The 26,983-nt window shown below is 36.2% G+C and overlaps 5 protein-coding genes across 10 annotated transcripts; 4 read left to right on the top strand and 1 right to left on the bottom strand.

Moving 5' to 3' along the window:
• Positions 1-4,765: 4,765 nt before the first annotated feature.
• Positions 4,766-7,123, top strand: LOC140761477 (uncharacterized). Of its 3 annotated transcripts, none has more exons than XM_073098819.1 (6): positions 4,766-5,024; positions 5,103-5,279; positions 5,371-5,455; positions 5,535-5,674; positions 5,807-5,971; positions 6,532-7,123. In XM_073098819.1, exons 1-6 carry the CDS (start codon positions 4,875-4,877, stop codon positions 6,931-6,933), a joined length of 1,119 nt encoding a protein of 372 aa, XP_072954920.1. In that variant the 5' UTR covers positions 4,766-4,874; the 3' UTR covers positions 6,934-7,123. The 3 variants fall into 3 exon arrangements, with proteins under 3 accessions (XP_072954920.1, XP_072954921.1, XP_072954922.1); XM_073098820.1 differs by having other exon boundaries at positions 4,767-5,024; positions 5,371-5,442; positions 5,531-5,674; XM_073098821.1 differs by having other exon boundaries at positions 4,890-5,024; positions 5,531-5,674.
• A 616-nt stretch (positions 7,124-7,739) lies between these two features.
• On the bottom strand, positions 7,740-10,562 carry LOC140761142 (NADH dehydrogenase [ubiquinone] 1 alpha subcomplex subunit 1). The gene is made up of 3 exons (XM_073098343.1): positions 10,372-10,562; positions 10,193-10,282; positions 7,740-7,946 (listed from the first exon to the last, which is right to left on the bottom strand). The coding sequence occupies exons 1-2, from the start codon at positions 10,480-10,482 to the stop codon at positions 10,193-10,195; spliced, it is 201 nt and encodes a 66-aa protein (XP_072954444.1). The 5' UTR covers positions 10,483-10,562; the 3' UTR covers positions 7,740-7,946.
• A 3,368-nt stretch (positions 10,563-13,930) lies between these two features.
• On the top strand, positions 13,931-18,921 carry LOC140761235 (KH domain-containing protein SPIN1-like). Of its 3 annotated transcripts, XM_073098491.1 has the most exons (8): positions 14,229-14,275; positions 14,390-14,484; positions 14,561-15,061; positions 16,060-16,211; positions 16,745-16,861; positions 16,935-17,051; positions 18,003-18,146; positions 18,381-18,921. In XM_073098491.1, the coding sequence occupies exons 3-8, from the start codon at positions 14,983-14,985 to the stop codon at positions 18,525-18,527; spliced, it is 756 nt and encodes a 251-aa protein (XP_072954592.1). In that variant the 5' UTR covers positions 14,229-14,275; positions 14,390-14,484; positions 14,561-14,982; the 3' UTR covers positions 18,528-18,921. The 3 variants fall into 3 exon arrangements, with proteins under 3 accessions (XP_072954591.1, XP_072954593.1, XP_072954592.1); XM_073098490.1 differs by lacking the exon at positions 14,561-15,061 and having other exon boundaries at positions 13,931-14,275; XM_073098492.1 differs by lacking the exon at positions 14,561-15,061 and having other exon boundaries at positions 13,934-14,271.
• Positions 18,922-19,848: 927 nt separating this feature from the next.
• LOC140761179 (B3 domain-containing protein Os05g0481400-like) lies at positions 19,849-22,436 on the top strand. 2 transcript variants are annotated; one of them, XM_073098396.1, is made up of 7 exons: positions 19,849-20,031; positions 20,744-20,809; positions 21,013-21,111; positions 21,285-21,319; positions 21,409-21,580; positions 21,680-21,886; positions 22,121-22,436. In XM_073098396.1, exons 1-7 carry the CDS (start codon positions 19,960-19,962, stop codon positions 22,304-22,306), a joined length of 837 nt encoding a protein of 278 aa, XP_072954497.1. In that variant the 5' UTR covers positions 19,849-19,959; the 3' UTR covers positions 22,307-22,436. The 2 variants fall into 2 exon arrangements, with proteins under 2 accessions (XP_072954497.1, XP_072954498.1); XM_073098397.1 differs by lacking the exon at positions 19,849-20,031 and having other exon boundaries at positions 20,744-20,835.
• Positions 22,437-23,313: 877 nt separating this feature from the next.
• LOC140761363 (putative BTB/POZ domain-containing protein At3g08660) lies at positions 23,314-26,624 on the top strand. Its single transcript, XM_073098650.1, has 4 exons — positions 23,314-23,555; positions 23,873-23,939; positions 24,179-25,324; positions 25,748-26,624. Exons 1-4 carry the CDS (start codon positions 23,470-23,472, stop codon positions 26,282-26,284), a joined length of 1,836 nt encoding a protein of 611 aa, XP_072954751.1. The 5' UTR covers positions 23,314-23,469; the 3' UTR covers positions 26,285-26,624.
• The last annotated feature ends 359 nt before the right edge of the window (positions 26,625-26,983 follow it).

Below are 26,983 nucleotides of genomic sequence, written 5' to 3'. Positions count from 1 at the left end.
ACATATGGGGGGAGGCCACCATAGTGGTGGTGGAGTCTATTTGATTTCAACTACTTGCAGATCGGATTGGAAGAGAGGACAAAGGAAGGGCTGAGCAAAATATTAAAAAAAAATGATTAATTTTGAAAGGTTCTGTACTTTCACTGTTGATGAACAGGAAACACTGTCCTTTCCAAGGCTTTTCCTTACATCAGGCTATCAGAAAGTGTAAACTTAGACCTTATAATTGTCCTCAAGACCTGCATGATCTAAAGAAAAGAGGCTTGTGGTGCTCTGGTGAGTGGTGACTGCTAGAGTACTCTCTCATCTCATACACATATTTCCAGATTTATGCTGAACCATGTAAGTAGCAACTTGCATAGAGATCTTACACAGTGAGGAAACTTTCAGTATTCCTTTTAATGCTACAAGATCTGAAGAAGTAAAAAAAAAACATAGGCCCTATTAGCAGAAGAATTAGCAGAAGAATATATAGGGTGACTGTTCATGCACAGTTCTTATGTTTTCATATAGATAATAGAACATATTAAAAGTTACTCCCAGAACGGGTGAGGGGAGATTTAGTATGTCGAAACTTACCTCATGTGTATTTTGAGCTAAAGACATGTACAGAAGAATTAAAACTGGTGCTCTCTCAGTGTAATATTATATTGGATAGTTTTCCCATTATTTTGTATAAATTTATAAACGTAAGCACTGGCTAAAGTAAGTATAAACACCTATGCTCTCATAAGGATAACCAAGATGAGATAAATAACTACATAGTAAAGGATAGAAAGATAAATAAAAGGAAGAAATAAAAGAAAGAAAGTCTTAAAAAAAAGAGGAGGGAGCTCCCTTCAGTCCAAGCATAGAATGAGAGGGAGAGAATAACCTCCCGCATCATTCACTCATTCACACGGCAACTCAAGCCGGAGTAGGAGAAGACTACTATTGATCTTATTTCTACCGAGTGTTTGAATGAATGAGTCGGCAGCTAATTCAAACCCCATAAAACATCCGTGAGTGGACTGAAGGAAGCTCTCTTAAACCCATCTCTCAAATCTTACTCATTATGTTAGCAGCTTCCAAGACATATTTCTAGTTCAAGATAAGAGAAAGGCAAAGTAGGGATAGGTTTTTACTTAGCAGGAAAAAATTATGATCTACTGTCTAAATAATTCCAGGCTAAAATCTAGTAATTTCCATATAAACAAAGCTTCAGGTGCAACTTCCCTTCTTATATTTAATTGAGTGATAATAATTAGACTTCGAAGGGCAGCATAGGGAGCAATATAGGAAGTAACATTAAGATAAAAACTATCACACAGTACTACAAAAAGGACAGCATAGGAAGCAATTATAGAGTTTCCAACTCCATATTAATCCTATCTAATTGGAGCACAAGAGGGTAAAAGATCCCTCTCGCGTCAAATCATTCAATAAAGACAAGAAAAGGATAACAAGGACCGTCTTCATCTCTAGTACAAAGAAATAATGCACGATCAATACAGCTTTCAAATAATGGTGAAAAAAAATCTAGAAGAACTATTACAAGAACTCTACCAAAGCATGGAGATAAAAACTTTCAGCAGAATAAAGAGAAGAGAAACGAATTCATTCAGCATAAATTTCAATTTCAATCATGTATTTTTGTGGCATATAATTTAGCGATGAGATCATAAACTCCAGACTAGCAAATTATGCAACACAAAAGAATCAAGTAGTAGTTTCTCAAAAAAGCCAACAAAAATGGGTCACCTCTTTTAGAAAACCAAAACTATGTATTTCTCAGACAAAACTCTTTCTAGATGCTAATATTTCCTGCATAAATATATCAACTAATAGATCATGTTCTTAATCTTAGATCATAGGCCAGCTTTCCCTTTTTCTAGGTCCGGATCACAAGATAGTCCATATTTATGTTCCCAAACATGAGAACAAAAGTCTACTGGGAATTAACCTTCCTAAAGTACAGGAAAATGGAACCAAGGAAACTAGAAGGCAAAGTAAGCTACGTTCATGTCATAGAATAAACTGGGTCGAGAGAGAGATGGAAGGACCAAAACCTGAACTTTACTACTACCTTCCCAAATGAGGCATATGGGTCATTTGGCACTTGATAACCCAGCATGGAAACAAACCCTAATCCTCTATATCACGAAAACAAAGCTGCACACAAGTTAAGAAGGAGAAACAAATCCTACCATGTAGAGATGCATACCTTAAAATTTGCAAGAATAGAGAGATATGACATGAATACATGATATTGGCGAGATTCATATTGTTTCTATCCAAGGCAAAGAGTGCCCAAAATTTTCCAAAGACTTCATGTTGCATATATATATATATATACTGTCTATAGAAGATAACCTAAGGAAAATTAAAACAACACAAACCCAATAGCATGGATTGAGAAGTAGTGGGTTATATTGCTACTTGGAAGATGATAGAGCTGCTAAGTGATGGGTTGTAGACAAGGAAAGCGACCCAAGAGGAGCATATGAAATATTCAAGTGAAAGGTCTTTTGTAGCAGATCTAGGCAGAGATTTGACGATAAAAGCCTCATCTGAAAGCCCTCAAAAGGGAGAGGGGGCATTGAACACGGGCACAGAGGGGAATGGGGGCAGTGGGGGTGGTGCACTTACCGCTGACACATTTGACTGACTGCCTCTTTTCTCTTTCTCTTTTGGGGATAAGGGTGGGAAGGTGAACAGTACTAAAAAGTTGGTGGGGGAGAACCTGGAGTGGATTTGGAATTAAATTCCCTCCTAAGACAGAACTACAGAATGTAGTGGTACTGTAGTGTTTTTTAACCTTTTCTTTTTTAATTAACTTATGAACAGCTCCTTTGTACAAGTATAGCTACAGATTTGTTCGGTAACCAAGATTATTCTTCTTTTATTTCTTCTCATTTTCTTTTAATTTTCTTTTTCCATTGACTTCGGTTGACTATATTACGTATATGTTTTTGTCATAACTAGATTTGTTGAAGATTTGTGAGTAAGCTTTTTACTGTATACTTTTCGCTAATGATGGCCAAGTGGAAGGCAAGGTTATCTCTGTACTTTTTGGTTGCGTATAAATACTTGTTATCATTTTTACATTCTTAACATTCAATTCTATGCATTTTTAAGGATTGAGGTTTTGTTTCATGATCAAACATCTCTTTTACCACCCCTAGCAATATTTTTCTCCCCTTTGCTAATACAGTTTTTTCGCTCCCTCACTCATTCACTCTATATGGTCTCTTTTCTCTCCGGCTATGATTTTGCGTTGCATCTACTGTGTCGCCACTATCTATTTGTCACTGTCCTTTCTTTGATTGTTCAAGTCTCTGTCGTCTACGTCAAATGCCATGGATGGATCTTATCTTGGCCCCCTTCTCAACCTTCAGCACTGTCGTCGCCTACATTGGCTATTGTGGATCTCGCTTACCAAAATCTTAACCTATCTACACAAACTATCATTGTCCTAAATTGAATTATCTCGCCAGTGAATCTCACCGCCTCGCTTCATGTTTTGCAAACACTTTCATGTTTTGCCTCAAAGAGCTTCTATATTCACCTAAATTACTAGGATTTGCCATGAAATTGCTAAATTTTTAAATTTTCACTTATAGATTATTGATATAATCAATAAATCCGTGACCCCCTAAGGCCCTAACCACCCCTATGTTCATATGTTACTCAAATTGAGGTTGGTAAATACAACCACAGCGCTTTTGGTTATTTTAGGAGCATTGCCCTATCTCCTCTTTGTCTTATTATACTTTAATACTTATTTTTGATATTTGCTATTATTGTTATTTCGCTTGTAATACAACCATAGGGCATTTGGTTATTTAATTAGTTTCATATTCTTGAACAATGTACTATTTAAACGACCTGACTTATTATTTTATCAGTAAAATCTTGAACCAGTCATAAGAAAATATAATTAAAAATTGAGCCACGACTCCTATTCAAATGGTGAATACTTCCAAAGTAGCTCGACCAACTTGATCAAATAAATATTGGCCACTAAATTCTTCTTTTTCTCAATTTGAAACAAGTGTAATTAGACGAATAGAGGAGTGAACCAATTTTATTTATTGGAGAACTTTTTAAATAACACACTATATATTTTTTCATTTTTTTAATATTTTTTTGAGGATTTATAATTTATAGATAGCATAATATTGTTACTCTTACTAACTATTATTAACTCTGCTTTATAATTTTTGTAACTCTACTTTTTGACATGACTGACACCTAATCAAACTATTTTTAAATCATATCCCACCTTAGCCACCTCACCAATTCAAATATCTCTACTTATATATCTAGTCAATGGAAGGTAATTTAGATATTTTAGAAATTACTTTTGGTATTCTAATAATTTATATCCTTCTATTTGAAAATAATTAGATTAGTGTTAATAAACCAGAGTTAAAGAGTAGAGTTACAAAAATTGTACAAAATTTTTGGTTTTATATCCTTCTATTTGAAAATAATTAGATCTAGTTAGTTGAGTGTTAATAAAAAATTATAGAAAAAAAGACATCAAATTACCTTTAATCTATTACTCTTTATTTAATTTTTTAATTTTTTTTCTCTCATCACTCTTTCCTGGCATACGCGGTTTACTCTCCTAAATTTCATGTTTACTTGACAACATCTCTCTTGTTTTAGATATTTACGGATCAAGCCCTCACTCTTCAGGTAATTTGCACAAAAGAAAAAGGCTCACCTTCGTAGTCGGACGAGGTTTGATTTAGAAATGTGAGAAAACGAGGTAAGTTTTTGCAATCCGATCAAAACCAAGGTTGACATCTCCCGCGGTCTCGTCGCCCAAAAAATCGCTCGTGGGAAAAGAAGGAGAAGAAGAAGAGTTCGTTCCACCACTCACAACAATGGCTTACCGGAGGAAGAACACCATCACGAGATCCGCCACCTTCGTCGAAGATTCTCGATCCTTCAGAGACGACCCTGATGACAACTCCCCGTCGTCGCTCGCCGCGAAGGCGATGCGCGCCTCCTCCTCCTCCTACGCCTATCGGCAGGTCTCTCGCTCTCGCTCTTCTTCTTTTTCCATTTTGTTCATCTTGGTCAAGAATATTTAGGAGAATTCTATGATGAAGGATCCGATTACCTGCGAGTACACGTCAATGAAAAGCTTGAACGAGCCCAAGCATGGATTTTGGGGGATTTTGGCGAAAAAGGCCAAAGAATTACTCGAAGACAATGGTGATTCCCGAAAATTTGAAGATTATAATAGAGATGACTCTCAGCTGCTGGATTCATCTCCAGCTCCTCAGGTGAGATAGATTGCAAAACTTGAAGCAGTGGTAGAGTTTCTCTCTCTGTTTTTTTTTTTTAATTTACTCATCTGAAATCAATCGGAAGCAGGAAAGCCCTGCGTTCCAGAAAGGATCAGAAGCGATCAACTACATTGGGGGAAGAATCCGAAATGCCTTGGAGGTTAGATCAACATGTATGAGAAAAAAAATTCTTGTAATTTTCGTGTTCAAGTCGCAAACTCTTTTGGGATTTTATCGTCTTCTCGCAGGAAGGTCGAACGATCGTCGAGAATCGAACAGCTGATATCTTCCAAGAAACGCGAAAGCTGCAGATTGGAAGGAAGCCCAGCAATTCAAACTTACAGTTTCAGAATCCAACAGACCAAGAGACCCAACTAAAAGTTTCTCGCAATGTAGAATTCAGTTTTTTCTCAACAAAATAAAATAAAATATAATAAAAAAAGCTTTGTTGCTTAGAGGAAAAGAATCCTTGGCATCTTTCCTCGATTTAAAGATTTCATCTTTGTGGGTTATTCTTCTTGTAGGTTGCAAATGCAATGGCTGCCAAAGCTAAGCTTCTGATGCGAGAATTGAAGACGGTCAAAGCCGACATGGCTTTCACGAAAGAGCGATGCTCGCAGCTGGAAGACGAGAACAAGATCTTGAGGGAGAGCCGTCAGAAAGGAGATCACAATGCAGACGATGATCTGGTAGCTATGCTTCTTCTTCTTCTTCTTCTTTTCCCTCTGTCATTTGATCTCCAATTTTATGCGATCAGTAACATCTTCAATTCTATCTTTCTATGTTTAGAGAAATTTTCAAATAATTCCCAGTATTTTTCATATTTTTGTAATCTCGCCACTCCTTTTTATCTATATAATTTGTATATACTCATTAGACCATAACTCTACAAAGGAAATTACTAAAACATCTTTGAAACGCTTTCGAACATTATCCTACACATCCGGATTTTCTAAAATACCCTTAAGAAGAGTTCTTTTAAAATTATATTTTTAGGGAAAAAAATATATTTTGATACTGTTTTGTTTTAGATTGGCTAACTAAGGTGTCACGTAAAAATTATGTGCGAAATAGAGGAGTTGGGTTGCATAAAATTCACACTGTGTTACTTACAGATTCATAAAAAATATAGGGGTGTATTCGAAAATATCCATATTTTTTATTCTAAATATGCAAATGATAAGCAAATATATATATATATATATATATATGTTTATCTTTTTTATTTTCTCACTGTGTATGAGAGTAGATACGGCTACAGTTGGAGACACTGTTAGCCGAGAAGGCAAGACTAGCTCATGAGAACTCCATATACGCGCGAGAGAACCGATTCCTCCGGGAGATCGTCGAATACCATCAGCTCAACATGCAGGACGTTGTCTCGTTGGCAGGCGACGACGACGACGACATCGAGGAAGAGGTTGAGGAAATGCTATCTTCTCCGGTCCTATCGAGTCCTCGCTCTCCTACTGCTAACTCTTATCAGCCATCGTACCCGTCTCCGAGAACAAGCGTTGCTGCTGGTAGCCCTACAAGTTCGAACTCTCCACGTCATGATGTGTTGGAGAAGAGACAAGGAGATGGAGAGGAAGAGGAGGAAGAGGTGAGCTTATCACCCATCTCCAAGAACTCTCCAACCTCACTTGCTTAGGACGTTGTTAGATTGTGTTGGATCTTCTTGTTTAATGAGTTGTGAATCTGGGTTATGACATGTTTGTTGTTTAGAGTGATATTTTTGGAAGATTGATATCATATTTTTGTTTTCTTTTTGGTTAGGGCAATATCATGTTTTGATGAGATAATTATGTAGTTTTGTACTTTTTAATGGAAGATACGTTAGAAGGCCCAGACTTGGGATTGCGTGCTGTGTGATCATGGTTAGTTTTCTTTTTGCCAATTACCACCTCGCTTATTGGTTTACTATGAAAGATTTATTAACAGAAAGATGGAAGCAATTTAAGCTAAAATGCTTCCACATTCAAAAGCTAGAGTGGTCCAGAATAATAATTTATCCTGAGTCCTGACCCATATAAAGTGAGATCCTGGTTCAGTTTGATATGGAGCTGCCAGCCTGCAATCAAGATGAGCAAAACAATGGCTTTCAAGGATCACTAGGGCATACCACTGGCCAAGTATATGCAGTCCTTATTTACAAGATAATTTTATTGGACATTTGAAGCATACCAACCCCAACCGATAACAGTTTGTAGAGATAAATCCAACGGACGGCGAGATAATATACTGTCATGCGTGTTGGATTCCTTGTATTTTAATTATACTCCTGCTAAATTATAACAACCGCAGCTTCTTTTTCCTGTAAATGAGCTGATCACCCACAGGAAGTAAACAGTTATGGCAGTGGATCCTACTGGTTTTGGATCTCAGCCACTGCGGTATGGGGGAAATGTCATTAAAAGCCAGATAATTTGTTGAAATAATTAAAAAAAATCCCCCAGATTGGCTTGGAAAGGACAAACAATTCCTCCATTGCTAAACCAAATTGCTTTAGTTCAAGAAAATCAATCAACAATTCAAACTACCCTTACAGGGGTTCCTAAAAGCACAGAGTAAACATTATACAAGGAACGGTAAAGCACATAGTCTCTGGATTCGCAAAAGAGCTTTATTTTCATCAAATATAACCATTCCCTGTGCATTTGGATCCTGAAATCAAGGACAAAAATTAGGCTTCTTGTAGGGTTCAAAATAATTAACTGAAATTAGCTAATAGCTCAAAGCAACACACAACAGTAATAGTATTCAGGATCACTACTTATATAAATAACCAGTTCTTTTTGACCAAGCATAACCGAGGAAGTTTGGGCAGCTAATTCATAAAAATAACTCTTATGTTTCTGTACTGGACAAGGACTAAGAATGCGGAGGCTCAGCTACACTGATGTATAAGGAGGCAACAACCAGGAAGGATGATGGATTCTAGCTCCATTTGTCTCCAACTTTTGTGTTCTCTAACCCAGTTGACTCTGTTTCTATTTTGCTAGGGCTTGTATTCTAAGTTGTAGTCTGTATAATTGTGTTGTTATAACTCTGATAGTGCTTTGGTTATGGACCTACGGTTTGGGGTTGGTATTTTGGAATTTTTGACAGTGGTAGTTTTATTCTGTTCTGATTTGAGTGTTGTATCTGATGTAATGCTACCTCCTCTATCCTTGGATAGGACAAGGGGGTTTGATTTTATTGTTTCGTAATAAAATGGAGTCCATTTCTGAACTATTGCTAAAATTTTAAAATAAAATAAATAATCATTTCACCTTTGTGCCCTTTGCTAAGGCAAAGAGAAACTGTCATAATTGAACGAGACTTATGTCTGACAATTCAGAATATGGAACAAATCAGATAATGGTCATATGTATAACCTAGGTTTGGGAATCAAGTGACGCATGGCTGAACTAAACAAAGCTGATGAAACTAACCAAAACCCTACATTACTAGCTGGTTCTGAAAATCATATGAAACTAATCAAAAAATAAATCAATCAACTTTAGTAAAGTTTGTAGCTACTTTTCCTATGACAGAAGAGGTCGCAAAGTCGACTCCAACTCTAAATAATTGTTGCAGAGAGAATTGTTTGGTGATTTAATAGTTTGGCATAATAACTCGGCTCTATTGATAATTCACCGATGCAGGGAATTGGAGGAGTAACTAGACAGCGCGATAGTTTGGAACGATGTTTTGATGACGTTAGTTCGAAGCAATAGTTCTACAACGCACACGGCTTGAAGCTTAAATTAGGCAGCTTAATATATTGACAATAGTTTAATGGAACATAAGTATCTTTATATTTAGGGAGGGTTAATCCTTTGTCTAGCCTATATTTAGCCTTCAAGCTCTTGAATGATTAACAAAAATGCAACTTTTCGTCAATTTGGCATTGTGAATTCCATTTTAAGTATTTCTCAATCAATTTACACCATTTTGTTTTAAGCATTGCTTAAATTTACTTCATTATCAATATATAACCCTAAAAATCACTGAGAGAGAGAGAGAGGGGGCCGGAAAGAAAATGATGAAAGAGGAAGAAGAAAGAAGAATAACTAAATATTTGTTACTAGGAAGTGGAAGCAACCCACTGCCAGATGTTGGTTGCAAAAAAGATCACTAAGCATTGGGGCATGGTGTCCTTGTTATGAGTAAGAAGGGCCTACTCATGGAAGGAAAGCCACTTGGATTCAAATAAAGTCATACTTCTCCTAACTTAATTAGAAGAGAGACGAAGTAGCAAACACAAAGAAGTTCACAGGAGCTGTTTAGTTGGGGTTCTCATAAGGAGAGAGAAGAAAAGGAAGAGAGAGATAAGCTCTTGCGTTTATTATTTTATTCCTTATCGATTGTGGTTTTATCTTATAGTTTATGTTTTAACCTTCATTACAGGGATATGCATTGATATCAGACTGTATAAGGATGTGAATTTGTCACACCAAGATAGCCCGCTGTATTGGACTGTGTACATGATATTGATTCTCATATCGTGTATATACTTTATATGCAAAGTTTAACAATATGTTGATTTTTACACCAGGATGATCATCGAACAATGCTTCCTGGGGCTGTAGGACTACAATTATGCATCTCTCACAGTTATTGCATTAAAATTCTCTTCCAACTTGGTCTTATCATATTACCTTTACCATTCTTTACCCTAAAACAAAAATTGTAGCCGAGAAAGTACATTTTGTTCCCTATCACGAGCTTACTGATTGAAAATTAGATCAAAATGCCAAATTTTTACTCAAAAGAAGAACAAAATCAGAGCACAATTTAAGCCAAAAGTAGAAGAAAACTAGATTCCTCATATTTAATGTTCATCATCATCATCAATAGCTATCAAAACTAAACCCTAACCCTAGAACCAATTCGACTCAAAATAAAACAAAGTGACAGGAACCGACCTAATTCCCAGAAGTAGAGTACTCCTCCATGAGCTTCTTGTCCCTCCTCTCCATCGCCACATCCCACACATCGTTTCCGATGTGCTTCGGCTGCAAAAGTTTCATCGACTAATCAAACAAATTTCAAAAAAAAAATCACAAAAAGGAGAAAAAAAGAAGAAAAAAAACCGAGATCCGACCCTGCCGTGAGCGGCTTTGTGGATGAAATACTGCGCGTTGCCCATCACACACAGCATCCCGCCAATGATCGCCAGCGGAAGCATGGCTTCCAACCAGAAAAGTTTCGCCATGAGGAGGAGATTTTTCTTTTTCCCTCGATTCGATCGAGTCGTTTCTCTTCGCGGAGCTCCCCTTATTGTTCGATCGAGACTCGAGAGAGATCGCGAGGGTAGTTCCGTCATTTAATGTCGGATGCTGCTAGCCTACTACTCTTTTCGGCCGCTCGTTTCTCCTGCACTAAATCAGGCCCGTTGATTAACGGACGGCACTGATCGATTGACAGCTAGTTGGGCTACGGTACATGATCTAATCAACTGGGCCTAAATATTGTTTCTATGGGCCTTATTCTTTATATTTTCAGAAAATAATTTCCCTAAAAATAGTTCTCCCAGTTTTAGGGTAATATTCTTCCCTTTCTTTTTACCCAATAATATATAATAATAACCAATCAAAATTGTGACTATTTGGAGTCAGCTATATGATTTTTTTTTTTACTACTTTCAACTTTTTTTAATCAATTAATTTTCTTTGTCTCTTCCTCTTAAGAAGCTTTCTATCTGAATGTTTGGGGGAATTATTTCGAAAAAAAATCCTTTTACTTATACCAACCCAAGATTGGTCACTGCCAACTCCTTTTTAGTTACTAAATACTAAATTAAACTCCATCATCATCACCATCACCTGTATCAACCTCTATTACTAAACGAGCTTCAGAAAGTTTTGTTTTTTCTTCTTTCATCTTGTCAGCAATAGATGGTAGTGTGAAAACGAAGCACATGATCCCACTTCCACGAATGACCAGAAACCAAGGGAGGAGAGGCATTGGGAATGGCGACCAATCCTTTGAAAAGCTTGGTCGGACTTGGATGGTGACAAGAGCTCCTAGATTTGTGGTTAATTTGCATTAGTTTATGGAACACAAAGCTTCGTGCGGGTACTGCTACACATGATGCATGTATGCATACATACAAACATGGTAAAATACATACATAGACGTGAAACTGGATTAGTTTGTAAACGTATGACGATGGATATATATATGGAATCATCATGGCGATCGATTTTGGTCATTGTCGTTAATGGGAGCAGATGATGCGCATGTGTTGGTGAGTTAATAAAGTAAATGAAAGCAGAGAGAGAGAGAGAGAGAGAGGAAGGAGGAGGAGGAAGAAGGGGGTTTCGTGGCGAGGCCCTCCATAGTTCTGTCACTGCCCACCCCTAACGTGCGCTGCCGTATGCTTTTATATATATTACACCCCACCCTTGAGGAATCCTATGCTCTTTCTTATTCTCTCTCTCTCTCTCTCTCTCAAATTAAGAGGGATTGCATGGTAATTATTTGGCGTTAATCACATTGTACAAGTGTTTTGGAATATAATACATAAGAATTATTCACTGTTCTCTAATACTTAACTTTTAGCGCATACTCATCTCTTTGACTGAAAATATAAATTTTCCTACATTTTAAATTAAATTTATTTTTTGGGGTAGTCAAAATGTCTCAGTAAAATGTTAGAATATAAAATATTAAGATCATCCTTCTCTAAAGCTTCAGTGAGTTAATAGTATAATTAATTTGAAACTTGTTGAGTATCTTAATTAGACGGCTTTCATGAAAGATTATCTTATTTTCAGTGTAAATTGTTTCACATGAAAACTATTTAATTTTGCCTGATTTTATATACCAAAAATTTAAAAAATAATAATTATGATATTTTAGAGAATATAATGACACTTATGATAATCGATAAGTTTAGATAATTAGGATGGATTACATCCAAACACCTTGGGCTTAAACTATTTTACCTATTTTTACCATAGTTTTGACATCTCGGCTATCTAATATTTCTCACCCTCGACAATTTTAATAAGAAATATTAGATGATCATCTTACCTTTTTTTTATTATTAATTTTCTCCAAATAAAATACGTACATAACTTAAAATTAATCATATAATATTTTAAATAAAAATAATAATACATGACCAACAAAAGAAATATTTCGAAAATTTTATATAGTCATAGAAACACCATGTCATATCTCACTCAACTTTGTATTTTTCTTCATGTACGTTACTATATGATTACGTACGTTACGATCTAATTTGTTTCTTCTAAGTAAATGTTAGGATTCAAAGGTGGCCCACGGTTCTTCACATAGTTGGTTACGTTAACATCTTCCTGAAAAGAAAAATGAGATAATTTTTCAAAATTCTGGACGTCGTTGGGTATAAATAAATGCTACCCACAAAATAGAGTCATCAATGTGATTTGTTTCTTCTCCTTTAGAGCTTCAATAAAAGTAGAAACTTTTCTTCATGGATTACTACTCACTTCTCTCTCTACAGTAACATCCATGTCCTTCATAGTTCTTCTTTTCATATAATTTCGCACCTAAAGTTTTAATGCTTTAGTCTTAAATCCTCCTCTTTCAAAATACATTGGTTAAAAATCACATCTTCCCAATTGAAAATACTTTGGTCAAAGAAGATTTATATCTCATAGATATGGAGGCTTTTAATGGAGATCTCATTAAGTTCACAGGAAAGAAGGAAAAAAGAAAGAAAGGTGATCCTTTTGCTGTTTCACCTATCCTGAGGTGGGTGGACATATATTTTTTTTTTCTTCATGTGAATCCATTTAATGCTCTTGAAGAATAAACTCTATAATAGGTCTCAATTTTACTCAAGAGCACATAGAAATCTTATTCGTTATTAACATTTTTGATACATTAGGAGATATATAGTTTCTTAAGAACAAGTCCCTACGTAAAAGAATGAATGAATGATTGATGTAGAGACTTGAAAGAAAATAAAATAAAATTGTAGACCGAATAAATACAAGTTGTTTAAAAGATTGGACCCACCATTCATGACAAATAGATGGGTTATTTTTTTAAAATCACTACTATTATTATTGATTTATTATCTAACACCACCCATTCAATGCGTGACGGCCTAATAACCTTTAGCGTGCTCAAAGAAAATATAAGAAGTTATGAAATTTGAACGGATAGAATTAGAGTTATTAAATGTATGATCGATAGAACTATCGTGAAGTCAAATTTTAGTCCACTGTTATTAATTTCTGTCTAAATTTAGATTGAAAATTTTGAGAAAGAAACCTGAAGAGATATCAGGATATCCTTTTCCTTTTTCTCTCAATCTATGTGGAATTTTGGTAGGAACAATCCCCTCATCTTTTTACATGCCAGCAAGGTGGGTCTGAGTAAAGTTCTTAGAAGATGTCTTTTTGAGTACACACAAGGCAGCGAGGGATTATTCAATTTCCCACTTCTTTCTATCTCCTTTTATTTTATTGCAGAACTATCTATGGGCAGAAATATTTTTCTCTTTCTAGAAACTTTTTACATTGGTTGATGGTATAAATCTCTCTCTCTCTCTCTCTCTCTCTCTCATGGAGTGAAACAGTGAAAGGCCCAAGTAAAGACACAGAGATCCCTCTCTTAAACCCACGCACTGGTTTTAAACCTCTCACTGGGGGAAAAAAAAAACGACAGAGCCACTCATCTTCTTTACCACCCATTTTACTATTTCCCTTCTATTGACAAATTTTAGGGGGATTGCAGCAGGGCTGCCCGCATTGAGAAAGGGAACTCAAGACTCTCTCCTCTCCTCTCTCTACCATCTCACTTCCTCTTCTTCCCCTTTTGCTCTCTATCAATCACCTTTTCTTCCTCTTACCTCTCTCTCTCTCTCTCTGCCCCCCCCCCACCCTCTCTCTTTCTCTCTCTCCCCCTCTCTCTCTCTCTATCTATACCATCATGTCAGGGTTGTATAGTAACAGCTTCTCCCCTGCAAGAGCCCTATCACCACAGATAAGAGGCACACCAGAGATAGGCAGGTATAGAAGGATATGTTTGAGAGATGCATCTAACCATAGATTTCCTATTAAAATTTCTGCGCTTTTGATGACTTCTGATGTTCTTGAATCTTGGGTCTTTCGTCTTTTTCTCAGTTGTGGTCAGTACTTAGCGGAGCTGTTGGCGGAGCACCAAAAGCTCGGGCCTTTCATGCAGGTTCTTCCGATATGTAGCCGGTTGTTGAATCAAGGTAAGAGCTTTGTTGGATTCCTGTGACGTTCTGATTCGAATTGCTAATCTGGGTTGTTGGTCTTTTCAATTCGCAGCTGTGCGTGATGATATGTGCCATCATTTGTATCCCTAACTGCTAATTCCGATTTGGAGAGGATCCCTTCTTGAATTAGGTTTAGGAATTTGGGTTCTTGATTGATCACAGACAGCTGTTCCACCTTCTTCTAGCATCGCCAGTTCCGCCTTTATAGATCATTCCTCTTTCTTTTGTTGTTATTTGTGGCGATTGCTAATCTTGTTTTTTTGCTCGACCTTGTATCTTTCGGGCGATGTTTGATTTTACCATATCCTTTCATTGGGATAAAATCCTCATGGAACGTTTTTCCACTTAAGTTTTCATTAGTCTAGTATCTGACTGTTGCTTTAAAATCTAGTTCATCTTTATATAATTAACTTGTCAGTTGGTGCTAGATTGTTTATCTTTGCATGTAGGAGAGTCCTGACAGTACTAATTGAGATGAGAAATGCAAATGTTTATCCTAAAATAGTTCAGGTAAAAAGCTTCATAAGGAATGCCTTCCAGTGGATACACTCAAGTATGTGGCTTTAGCACACAGTTTATGTCGGGAAGATCATGATTTTCACCTCTGCTGTAGTTGTAACTGGTAGCCTAGCATGAAGGGATTTTGAAAACCAGTAATCATTATTTAGCATTGTAGTCAAAATTTGTCCTTTGCTTCATTTGCACCTGCTTTTCTAATTCTATGTTTCTCTGATTATGTATTTTATGATTTTAATATCAAGGAGATAACATCTTCAGCATCAGAAATTTGCATGCAATCATTATCTTGCTGGTGATGTGAAGAAATCCATCATGGCTTTCACGTTCAGTTCAACGAGTGAAAGCATAGGTTTTGGTTTTGGCAGAATGAACTTGCTCTAGATTAGTATTATGTCCTACAATATTATTGTAATAGGTATCTGAACTAAGCATCAGGTACTTCTTCCATCAGGATGGGTCTTGACATTGCAAATCCCAAGTATACAAATATCTATCAAATGACTGATCAAATTTTTATGACTTTCGTCCTCTAGTTAGTCATGGAAGTTGGTTCAAGTTCCTAATTAGGAAATGAGCTAACAGAGATTGATTTGATTCATGCAGTAAGTTCATGCAACAGGTAGGAAACTCAGATGGGATGACAAGTTCTGAGTATGTTAGATCGTTAAGGTGCCACAAGTCAAAGTTGGTGGAAAAAGCTGCTGCATACTGTTTTTTCTAGTTGAATTGTCATTTTGGAAGATATCGATTAAAGTCATTGCCTTTTCCTTTTTTTTTCTCTGTAAATATGCAATTAGAATACTTTTCCATTATCCAGATAATGTCAATCTAGTTAACCAATGGACAAACTATTGCTTTATACAATATACCCGATGCTTATTCTGCAGGGTTAACCGCTCAAAAGCATGATATTCTTAATTCTGTTACAGCTAGCATGCTATTTACTCCAGTGAGATTGTTGAACTATGTATTCTATTGTACTTCTAACTTGTATTTTGACATACAGTATTCACTAAAATTATGTGTTATCAGAGATTATGCGGGTCTCAGGCATGGTTCCAAATCATGGATTTGGGGACTATGATAAGCTGCATCATGGAAGTCCAAGTCCCATGTCTTCACCAAATCTCATGTCTAATTTTGGCGGCAGTGGTTTTGGTGCTTGGAGTGGGCTTCAGCAGGAGGTATCGTTGCTATCACTCTCTACTTCATATCACTATTCTTCCGGCGTGTAGCCTTCAGAGATGGGAGATAAGAAGTTGAGTTATGTAATTGTGAACTGATGTAATAGTTGGCTCAGAAACAGCTGCCAGATCGGCAAATTATTAATGTTTCCTTCTTTATATTACAAACAAGGTTCTCTGAAGTATTTTTATAATCATGCCTGGTGGTTTTTATTGCTTAATCAACTTTATTGGCTTTATACCTGCCACATGAATGAGATTAGTTCTATATAACTATGGCACTTGGTTCTTGATGGACTCTGAAGGTCCAAATTATCTGTATGTATCTACTGATGAGATGCTTCTCAGCATTGTAGAGCTATTGTGATATTTTCTTATTTGAATCTTTATCATATTATCAGTTTGTTGCTTCCTTTTCATTTTCTTTTCACATTCTTCATCTGTATTAAATATATGTTTTTCTTCTCACATTTGATTTGTTTTCCAGACTTCCAGTAAATGGAGAATGTTTATTTTTCTTTGTCGCTTAGCAGAGATTAGGTTCTCTTCAAGGAATGACTATGGATTGGCAAGGAGCACCCCCAAGCCCAAGTTCTTACATTGTCAAGAAGATTTTGCGTTTGGAAATTCCAGTGGATGCTTACCCAAATGTATGTTTTAATATTCACATTGACTAATGAAATCAGGTTTTAATCTGTTATTTTGTTTCTACATTGCATTTAGTTCAATTTCGTTGGGCGCCTTCTCGGACCCAGGGGAAATTCTCTGAAAAGGGTCGAAGCTTCTACAGGCTGTCGTGTTTACATTAGAGGAAAGGGTTCAATAAAAGATCCTGGCAAGGTAACTGAAATAGTCCGTGTTTTGTGAAGTTTATTAGTACTCCATTCATGGAATCAGACATCTCATAGTCATATTGCTGTTCATGTTATATAGTTATATCTTGTGTTTTCTTTAGCTCAATCCTTCTACTTAATCAAAAGGAGGCAACTTAATTAGAAGAACACATGAGAAATCCTTGTTTCCTCTTCATGCTTTTGTTGCTAAACTAGAGTTTGTTTCATTACTTGTAGATTCTGAATTTACTTATAGAAATTGAAACCTCCTTGCAGATCCCAGAATCTTTCATCATTGTATATGCTATACTTTTTCTTCCAGCTTTTTCTTTATAAAATGGATGAATGATATTCATTATTTTGAGGTATAGATCTACCAAATTCTCAGTTAGTCCACCTAAATTTTGAAAGTATAATTGCAAAAATTTTCAATTTATCACCTAAACCTAAATGACTTGTTGATACAATATATCTATAGGTGCTTCAAATACTTATGGAAAATATACTGAAATGGGCATAAGTTATGATCTTAATAATTATACACATTCTATAGTTTATGCAAATGGTGTTTCCAACTCTTCATCAAGTCAGAAAAAAGATCCATCAATTTTTATCGTACTTAAAAAGCACATTGCACTTAATTCATCTAATTCTAATGCTAGAGTTCCTCGAGTTGGTGTCTGTAGCTTGATGATTTTAAGATCTTAGGAAGTGTATGTTTTTGGCGACCACTTTCTCGTTCTTATTATGTTAATGACCAGTTAAACTTTGTACTTGTAGAAGACATCTAGAATTGTGATATCTGCCCCTACTTTAAATTTATTTAGCATCTTGATCAGGTATGTGTATTGCCAGACCAATGAGATGTTTTTGTGCATTACATGATCTTATATAGTGTTTGCAATTTGTTTCCTCTCTTTTTTTTTAGCGTGTGGCTGAAAATTTTCTCTCCTTGAAGGAGGAGAAACTAAGGGGAAGACCGGGCTACGAACACTTGAATGATCCACTGCATATCTTAATTGAGGCCGAGTTACCTGCCAATGTTATTGATGCAAGGTTGAGACAGGCACAGGAAATCATTGAAGAGTTGCTTAAACCAGTGGTAAAGACTTGAAGCATATCTCCTTTCTCCACTCTCAGTTTGCAAGTCGAAAACACGTTATAATCACTCTAGAGTTTTTTTTTTCCTTGTGTGAACGAAGTTTCTCATTAGATATCCGACTCACCAACTTAATGCTGCATAATTTAAGCAAACAATAGATGATTATCAGACCTACTTGTCCAAGTTTCTTTTTGGTTCTTCAGATGACCCATATGTCTTAAATCTATTCTGCAGGATGAATCACAAGATCACTACAAGAGGCAACAGCTTCGAGAGCTAGCGATGTTAAACTCGAGTCTACGAGAGGACAGCCCCCATCCAAGCGGCAGTGTTTCTCCATTTGGCAGTAGCAGTATGAAACGAGCAAAGACGGGACGGTAGAGTGATCCTTCCTTCTCCTCGACTGTTTGGAGCAATCTCTTTCGCCAATCTGCGCCTTAAGATCAAATTTTTCTGGGCTTCTTTGAAGTGGCACACCATGACTACCTGGTGCTCTGCAACTACTGTAGTTCTGACAGAGGATATATACATCCTCGCGCTGCCGTTGCTATGCCAATCTTAATGGTTAATTTATCCAGTCGTGTTACTGTAATTTGCAATTCCATAACATTCGTTCTATTCGTTTTATGCTGTCCATGCTGAGCCATAGGAGATCTTTTGATAGAAATGGAGCACCGAGTGAGTGCCTCCTTTTGTTATATTTAACCAACCTTATATATGTTAGAGATTATAACTTTTGCTTAATTAATCTGAAAATTATGAGTTATCACCAGTATTTGCTTGGCCATATTTTATCTTAATTGACAGTAGCTTTCATGCATTATATGCAACTTTTTTTTATACGCTATTATATAAATTTTATCTCTCATTTGCTCTTTTAATGCTCAATTAACAATATATAAGTTACTTAATCCAACTCTTATTATCATTATCAAAGCCTTCTATTTAAAAGAAAAGAAAAGAATATAACGTGAAATAAAGGTTAACTAAAATATGAACATATTCAAAAGTAATTTTATCAATATTTACATTGATAACCTAACTCCAAATTCATACATAAAGATATTTTCTCAAAAAATGAGAGATAAAAGTTCAAAAGTTTAAGCTTTTGTTTGTCCTGAGTTCAGGTTCCCCGAAATTAATCAAACACTCTTTTAACTTTTATTTTTTATAATTAAATTTAATCCCAAATAAATAAAATAAGAATAAAACATTTATTTTAATATAAATTTAAATTAATTTTAATTTTATTCTTGACATGATTTAAATCCATCACAACTTTTTATTCCTCCTCTCTCACCGTGGCTGAAAAAAAAAACATTAAAAAAATATTTGTACACAAGTAAAAAAATTAAAAATTATAATGTTATCCTTAATAATTAGCCACCGTGGAATAAAAGGGGTTATCGGAATAATTTGGATATCTTTATCTCATTTTTAACTGAGATAAAGTTGTGAAATATCTCATTAGCATCTCAATGACCAAATGGGTAGGAATTTGTCATAACTCCGATTAAATTATACGGCATATATCAGAGCAAATGGACGGTTGTTGATCAATCTTGATGTGACATAAACTCTCGATTTGTACGAGAGAGACACACCGAACCCCATCGGTTTAAAAATCGCTCCTCTTTTTGATTAAAATCGCTCCTCTTTTTTTTTTTTTTTAAAGTGGAAATTTCAAACTTCTTCTTTTGATGGCGTCGTTGCCCAAAAAGGTCATTGCATAGAGAGAGAGAGAGAGAGAGAGAGAGAGAGAGAGAGAGAGAGAGCGAGCGAGCGGGAGGAAGAAGAACTGAAGAAGGTGAGCATGACTACCGAGCAATGCTCCTACGAGGAGGCTCGGCAAAAGAGGGTTCTTGAAAACCTGAAGCACCTCGAGGTAAGTTTTTCCAACCGAAACGAACACTTGAATTCATTTATATTCTCATATTGTATGAAATAATGGATCTTGTAATAGACTTATTTCCTACTGGTAGTAGAATGGAATTCAAGGATGTGGATTGTACGATTTCAAAATTTTGTATTTCCTCTTTCTTGGCAGCTAATTGTACTACATCGTTGAGCAATTATTATTTAGGGTTTTATTTTCTTCAACGGAGCTGCATAATAGAGTATGCGAGAAAGTAAGAATAAGTTTGAATATTTGTTTAAATACAAGGCAAAAGGTCAATTTGAGGAGTATAAATGTTGTGATGAAATCAAGCAGAAGGGAAAATATGATCACATGGTTGCAAATATTTGGATATTATTGGGAAAGGGTTATCTGTTTCACTATGGATAGTACTATAGGATATTACCACAGAAGTATCTATTAGAGAACAATTTTGTCAGTTCTCTGTTTAAAATATTTGACATGAGATGGGTACCACTTTTGTGTTCGATTTGTTTTTATTTTTCATGGAGGCTTCTGGATTCAGGTACTTTGTTGAGCTTATATTTTTTCCAAAGGTATTTCACATGCATCAGTGGCTTGCTTTAGTCCGATCTGAGCAGTACAATATTGTTAAACAAAAGAAATTTGATTGCTAAATAGTTTTAGATGCTAATTTCTATTCCATTTATCTGAATGGTATCGTTTTTCGCTTGACAAGGATTTAGGAATTTCGAAGATTTCGAAAAGCTTGTTGGAAGTTGCGAAGTGTGAGTACAAGCTACTGGTGAGCATAACATGGATTGAATGAATGTGAGAAGCTCTGTCCAAATGGATAAAATTGGAAGGAATTGCATAAGTTGATTCCATATTCTTCCCTCTTTTTTTTTCTCTCTTTTCTCCCACAAACTACTTTCATAGTCTCACTTGGAAACAAAGCTCTGAAGTCTGAACTTAATCTTTTAAGACAAAATACATTTTGTTCTACAGAAAACTCACACAAGCCCCAGGTCAAGAAAAAAGTTTGAAATTACTGAAGTAAGACGCTCTTCAAGAGCAAGAAATCCTGCTCCTTCATACCGTGATGAGGTAAGTTTCTGCAACAGTACTTATATTAGATACTGTGCTATGTTTAACAAGCTTTAATCTCATACTGTGTCATCTGCAACTATAGGTACTCATTTTAGATTCAGAAATTGATTATCAACTTGTGTCTGTCATGAGGAAGATAGATTACTAAATCACTTTAGCATTTTTATCAGGTTGATGATATAGATCTTCGTTCATACCGTAAAAGGTAATGCTCTTCAATTACTGTAACTGATTAATACTTCATCCAGTTGTTATGTTACTTACCGACTTAACCAATGGATACCTTTGTACCAGATACTGTAGGAGCGATCAAAGTGGCAGAGAATATACTGGAAGAATTGCTTCTTATGAAGAGCAAGTTTGTGCCGTAAAGAAAGCAGAGGAACTTCAAAGTAGGTTGGATCTCAACAACCCATCATTTGTCAAAACCATGGTTCGCTCACATGTATCCAGCTGCTTTTGGCTTGTAAGTTGTTGATCCTGTATGGAGAATGAAATTTTGATCTATTCAAATAACAAAACTAAGAACTTATGTTTGTGGGTAATTATGCTGCCATGTCACAAGGGTCTCCCATCGAAGTTCTGCAAGCAGCATCTACCTTCAAAGGAGATGAAAATGGTTTTGGAAGATGAAAATGGTTTAGAATTTGATGCCATCTACATAGGGAACCGAACAGGTCTAAGTGGTGGATGGAGAGGCTTTGCAATGGAGCACAACCTGGAAGATGGGGATAGCTTGGTATTTGAGTTGATTAAGCCGGACAGATTTAAGGTTCTGACATAATGAATCTACTGATCTTTGCCTTTTGTTTTTCTAAATTTTGCACTTTGTTCTCACCTATTTATACCAACATGACAACTTCAGGTTTTGAGACATCTAGACCATCAGTGTTGTAAATTAAAAGTTAAAAGTAAAAAATAACTCCTGAAAAGGAGTAAATTTTCTCAAGTATCATTTGCTAATGAATCAGAGCTGACGTTAATTGATCTTCTTGTACCATTGCAGATTTACATTTTAAAAGCAATCAATAGTGAGGTTGAAGATAATGATGACCAAATTGCTGACATGGATACGAAGCAAACAGCTGAATCAGCAAAAGCAGAAGGATCTGATGGGACGAACTCACCTGTTTCTCAAACGCCTCCTGGATCTTTTAGGAAAGCTCAAAGAGATAGAAAACGTCGGCGGTAGTAGCCTGCTTATTTATACATGATGACTTTCTCATCATATCAGGCCATTTTGATTTGTTTTGCTGGCCTGATCCTTGTAAAACATAAAGACATCGCCTGCTGATCTTCAAGTTGAGGTTAAGTTATATCAATTGAATGACACTGAGGTAGGTGGAATTATATTGCCATGATGCAAAGGGAATGTTGTGCCACTGGTTTTGTGGTTACTCTTTATATAACTCTTGAGGCAATTCCAGCATCCTATTATGTCCAAGCTGTTTTCAGCTGGATTTATCAAAAACAATCTTTTATATCCTATCCTGTTAATATTTGTCATTCAACTCAGTGCATTTTACTTTTATTTGTCTCAAAAATACCTAAGCTTAATTTTACTTAAACAGTAGTTAATAGAATAACAAATATTTCGTTACTTCTGAAAAGAAAAAAGAAGCTAAAATACTCTTATTTGATTTTAAAATCTCGTCCCCAATTTATTATTATCTTAATCTTAAAAAAAGCTTATTTAAGGGTATTAAGAGTTACTTATATTTGTAGTTATCTTAACTCATTTATACAGTATTTTAGGAAAAATATAGAAGTCGAACTATTAATTTTCATATGGTCGAATATAAACGATAACCAAAAAAAGAAGAAGATATTTTTGAATAATTTAGTTGATATCTACCATTAACCAACCACCAATGGAGCATGTGGAGAACAAATTCAATGTACTTCTGTATGGCCATGTATGTGAGATTATAATTTCAATCACATGAACCCCAACATGAATGGACCATTCAAATGATTGACGACCAACATTAATCTTCTGATATAGGATCCTCTGCATCCCCAGCTGCAGAAATTACTCCATCCCAGGACAAGTTGACATCCTCTGAGAGGCGAAATTTCCTACACTCTGGACTGCAGGGAATCCTTTCCCAACAACCTTCTCTCCCACTCCTAATAGTCCATAGACCAAACCTGACATAATACCAGTCCAGTACAAAGCCTTTGTCCCCCAATGTCTCCCACTCTCCCAGTAGTTCTAACGTCTTGGTGGCAAAACCGTAGATAACTATCAAACTCTAGGCATAAATTATAACTCGCTTTCCTCTTTTCCGTTTCCCTCCGCTCTACTATAGCTCGACTCCGTTACTCTCTCTCTCGCGTTCTCTTCTCTCTCCGATGGTGGCGAGCGAGAACTCTTTCTCCTACCCTAGTTCAAAGACTTCCATGGTTTCTCCTCGCTTCTGCAATCCGATTAGCAAAAGGTGGTCTTTTTTTTTTTCTCTTTTTTCTCTCTCTCTCACTCTCTCTTTCTTTCCTCCCATTTCTGTTTTGATTTCATTAGCTTCACGAGCAGAAGAGGTATTTGGGCAACTTGATATCCTTTTTGTTTTACTTGAAATGCATAAAAATTTGGTAAATGGGATTTTATATAATAGAAATGTGATTCGTGTGTGTGTGTGTGTTTTGATGCTCTATTAAAGCTTAACTTTGGTAAGTTTGATCTGATGATAGTGTAAGCAATGATGTCGATAATAGTTTACTGCATTCTTTTAAACTATTATGCTCTATTTATATGCAGGGTATTCTCAGATGTGGCTGGGGATTTGACCATATATGTGGATGGGCAGTCATTTTTATTGCACAAGGTATTCACAACCTTGCTAACCAGTTTCTCTATGTTATTGATTTTATTTTTTTAGTTCATCTTTCTTATTAAAAATATTTATGGTCCATTTTGCTTCATTCAAGTTTGGCCAGTCCCTTTTTCTGATCTCATACAATGCCAACTAGTTTTGTTTTGCCAAACTCGCATTCAGGATCATATATGTTTCACAGAGATATATTGAACGAATTCATGACTTGACTTTTATATGTGCTTCTATAGTTCCCTTTTGTTTCACAAAGTGGGAGAATTCGTAAAACGATGGTGGATTCTGGGGATCCAAATGTTTCTAAGATGGAGCTACTCAATGTACCTGGAGGAGCCCTTGCGTTTGAACTTGCTGCAAAGTTCTGTTATGGTATTAACTTTGAAATAACCACTGCTAACGTGGCCCATCTGCGATGCATCGCTGAATATCTAGAAATGACTGAAGAATACCAGGAGGATAACCTTATTGCTCGGGCAGAGGCCTACCTGAATGAGATTGTGATGCAAAACTTGGAGAAGTGTATAGAAGTTTTATGCACATGTGAGGGCTTGCATCCTATGGTGGAGGAAGTCGGCGTCATAGATCGGTGTGTTGATGCTATAGCAATCAATGCCAGCAAGGAGCAATTGGTTTCTGGTTTGGCTCGTTTAGAATGTGATGATCAATCTGGGATGCTGAGAATGAATTGCCAAGATTGGTGGGTGGAAGATTTATCGGTACTAAAAATTGAGCTTTATCAGCGAGTTATATCTGCTATGAGGAGAACAGGAGTTAGATCAGACAGCATTGTCACATCATTAATGCACTATGCTCAAACATCTTTAAAGGGTATCGAAGGTCGTCAAAATTGGGATTCTGGTGTTGTTATAGGGGTCAAGCAGAGAGTAATTGTGGAAGCTCTTGTGGATCTCTTAGCAACGGAGAAGATCACATCGGTTCCTCTATGTTTTCTGTTTGGAATGCTACGGATGGCAATAGAGGTTGATGGGGGCCTTGATTGTAGGATTGAGCTAGAGAGAAGGATTGGTCTCCAACTGGAAATGGCATCACTTGATGACCTTCTGATCCCCTCATTTCAGATGAATGATTCAATGTTCGACATTGATACCGTCCATCGCATAATGGTCAACTTCTTACAAAGAATTGAAGATGAAGACTCTGAAGAGTCCTCACAATGTGGATATGAATCTGAAGGTCTTAAATCTCCAAGTCACAGCTCAGTCTTGAAAGTAGGAAGACTTATGGATGGATATCTTGCAGAAATTGCACCAGATCCATATTTGAAGCTGCAAAAATTTATGGCAATTATTGAGCTCTTTCCAGATTATGCCCGTACATCTGACGATGGGATTTATCGGGCAATTGACATATATCTAAAGGTAATTGAGGACTCTAATCCTATCTATTGCATAGAATTGTGCATCTGCCCGTGCATCCTCTCTTTTCTCCTCTACAATTTTGGTAGAGCCACTTATATCATTTTCTTGCATTTTGAAAGGCATACATCATCTATTTTGCTTGTAATTTAAAATAATATGATACCAGATTTACAAAAATTGTAACAGGTTCTGGCGAGATGTTTTTAATGCTTTTAAGCAAACTGTACATTGGAATAGATTACCTGTTCTTCTAGTGGTGGAAAATTGATTCTTTTTACTTCCTTGAATATTCTCAAATAGAAAAGCTAAGGAAAAAAAAAATACTACTTACAATACTAATTATTAACTGCTATTTTCATGGATTCATTTCCATATAAACTGTCAACTAATCTCTTCTTGACCAAATTTGGCGGTCCTCATCAGGCTCATCCATCTCTGACTGATAACGAGTGTATGAAGCTCTGCAAGCTCATAGACTGCCAAAAACTCTCCCAAGAAGCTTCCAACCATGCAGCCCAAAACGACCGCCTTCCTGTCCAGATGGTCATCCGCGTCCTCTATTTTGAGCAACTCCACCTAAAGTCAGCTCTTTCAGAGAGTTCTGCTGATGGTTCATTTTCACAGAGGCTTATTGGCAGCAGTGGTATTCCAAGTACTGCAGTCTCCCCCAGAGACAACTATGCATCCTTAAGAAGGGAGAACCGAGAACTCAAGCTCGAGATATCTAGGATGCGCGTAAGGGTCAGTGAGTTGGAGAAGGAGCATACCTTCATGAAGCAGGGAATGAGGAATGGTAGGTCAGGGGAACATGGCAGAGATTTCTTTGCATCCATATCTAGAGGTATCGGTCGAATTGCAACTTTTGGTCCTAGTGCTAGGAAGCATCATAAAAGTGCGAGGAATTTGCAAGTATCAGAAGGGAAGAAGAATGGGAGGAAGAAGAGAACATCCATTGCATAAAATGAGAATTGACAGGTCTAACAATAACTCAGTCCTGGAGTAAACACAGCTAGGAAGTTTCATCCTGGAGGTCACTTGTCTACTGCTATAATTGGTTTAGTTAACAAAGAAAGGTGCACCTATCTGCTTCCAGATTTCTTTGCCATGTATTATTGTTAATTAAATTCACACAAAAACATTAAGAAAACAGCCCCTATAGCTGTTCAGCAGCATGAAGTAGATCTAGTGATTAAAGATTCACTACTATGGAGCAGTAAGCTAGTATTTTGTGCCAAGCCAGTGTTGCTTTAACTGAGATCTTTCAAATATTGGGTTTCTACTTCTCTATAATTCTTGAATCATTCATATAGTGACTGCCTTTTCTTTCCACATTTCCTTGTGTACTTTAGTTCAGCTCTCTAAATTAATATAGCTGAATTTGGCCAGCATAAGGAGTAGCTAAAAGCTACAGTGAAAACTGAACTTGAATATGAACCCTTCCCCCCAGCGCGAACACACACAACAAAGGAAAAAAATCTGCGTTTGTTCTTAATTGGTTATTGGTATTTAAGTATTTTAAAAAGACTTAATTATTTACGTCTAGATTTAAATAAATTATGGAATTTATATGGTTTTTTTTGATAATTATGTATAATGTGTACCCTTCGAAATCCATTGAAGTTACTTTTGACACCTGTAACTTAATAGCTTAATATTAGC

Source organism: Typha angustifolia, chromosome 6 (assembly GCF_048772165.1).
Source record: "Typha angustifolia cultivar Huaian chromosome 6, ASM4877216v1, whole genome shotgun sequence".
In the NCBI taxonomy this organism is placed as follows: Eukaryota; Viridiplantae; Streptophyta; class Magnoliopsida; order Poales; family Typhaceae; genus Typha; species Typha angustifolia.
The sequence above is the reverse complement of the archived record's forward strand: the minus strand, read 5'-3'. Positions and strand labels throughout refer to the sequence as shown.

What these genes read in the sequence shown, in the direction of transcription:
- LOC140761235 (XM_073098490.1), top strand. Translation starts at nt 14,196, where the DNA reads ATGTCAGGGTTGTATAGTAACAGCTTCTCCCCTGCAAGAGCCCTATCA. An exon ending in TAGCCGGTTGTTGAATCAAG is followed by an intron (nt 14,485 to 16,059) that starts GTAAGAGCTTTG and finishes ATGTGTTATCAG; the next exon opens with AGATTATGCGGGTCTCAGGC. An exon ending in GGAGTGGGCTTCAGCAGGAG is followed by an intron (nt 16,212 to 16,744) that starts GTATCGTTGCTA and finishes GTCGCTTAGCAG; the next exon opens with AGATTAGGTTCTCTTCAAGG.
- LOC140761142 (XM_073098343.1), bottom strand. Translation starts at nt 10,482, where the DNA reads ATGGCGAAACTTTTCTGGTTGGAAGCCATGCTTCCGCTGGCGATCATT. An exon ending in ACAAAGCCGCTCACGGCAGG is followed by an intron (nt 10,283 to 10,371) that starts GTCGGATCTCGG and finishes AAACTTTTGCAG; the next exon opens with CCGAAGCACATCGGAAACGA.
- LOC140761477 (XM_073098819.1), top strand. Translation starts at nt 4,875, where the DNA reads ATGGCTTACCGGAGGAAGAACACCATCACGAGATCCGCCACCTTCGTC. An exon ending in CCTCCTACGCCTATCGGCAG is followed by an intron (nt 5,025 to 5,102) that starts GTCTCTCGCTCT and finishes TCTATGATGAAG; the next exon opens with GATCCGATTACCTGCGAGTA. An exon ending in ATTCATCTCCAGCTCCTCAG is followed by an intron (nt 5,280 to 5,370) that starts GTGAGATAGATT and finishes AATCGGAAGCAG; the next exon opens with GAAAGCCCTGCGTTCCAGAA.
- LOC140761363 (XM_073098650.1), top strand. Translation starts at nt 23,470, where the DNA reads ATGGTGGCGAGCGAGAACTCTTTCTCCTACCCTAGTTCAAAGACTTCC. An exon ending in TGCAATCCGATTAGCAAAAG is followed by an intron (nt 23,556 to 23,872) that starts GTGGTCTTTTTT and finishes ATTTATATGCAG; the next exon opens with GGTATTCTCAGATGTGGCTG. An exon ending in AGTCATTTTTATTGCACAAG is followed by an intron (nt 23,940 to 24,178) that starts GTATTCACAACC and finishes GTGCTTCTATAG; the next exon opens with TTCCCTTTTGTTTCACAAAG.
- LOC140761179 (XM_073098396.1), top strand. Translation starts at nt 19,960, where the DNA reads ATGACTACCGAGCAATGCTCCTACGAGGAGGCTCGGCAAAAGAGGGTT. An exon ending in CTTCGTTCATACCGTAAAAG is followed by an intron (nt 21,320 to 21,408) that starts GTAATGCTCTTC and finishes CCTTTGTACCAG; the next exon opens with ATACTGTAGGAGCGATCAAA. An exon ending in TATCCAGCTGCTTTTGGCTT is followed by an intron (nt 21,581 to 21,679) that starts GTAAGTTGTTGA and finishes CCATGTCACAAG; the next exon opens with GGTCTCCCATCGAAGTTCTG.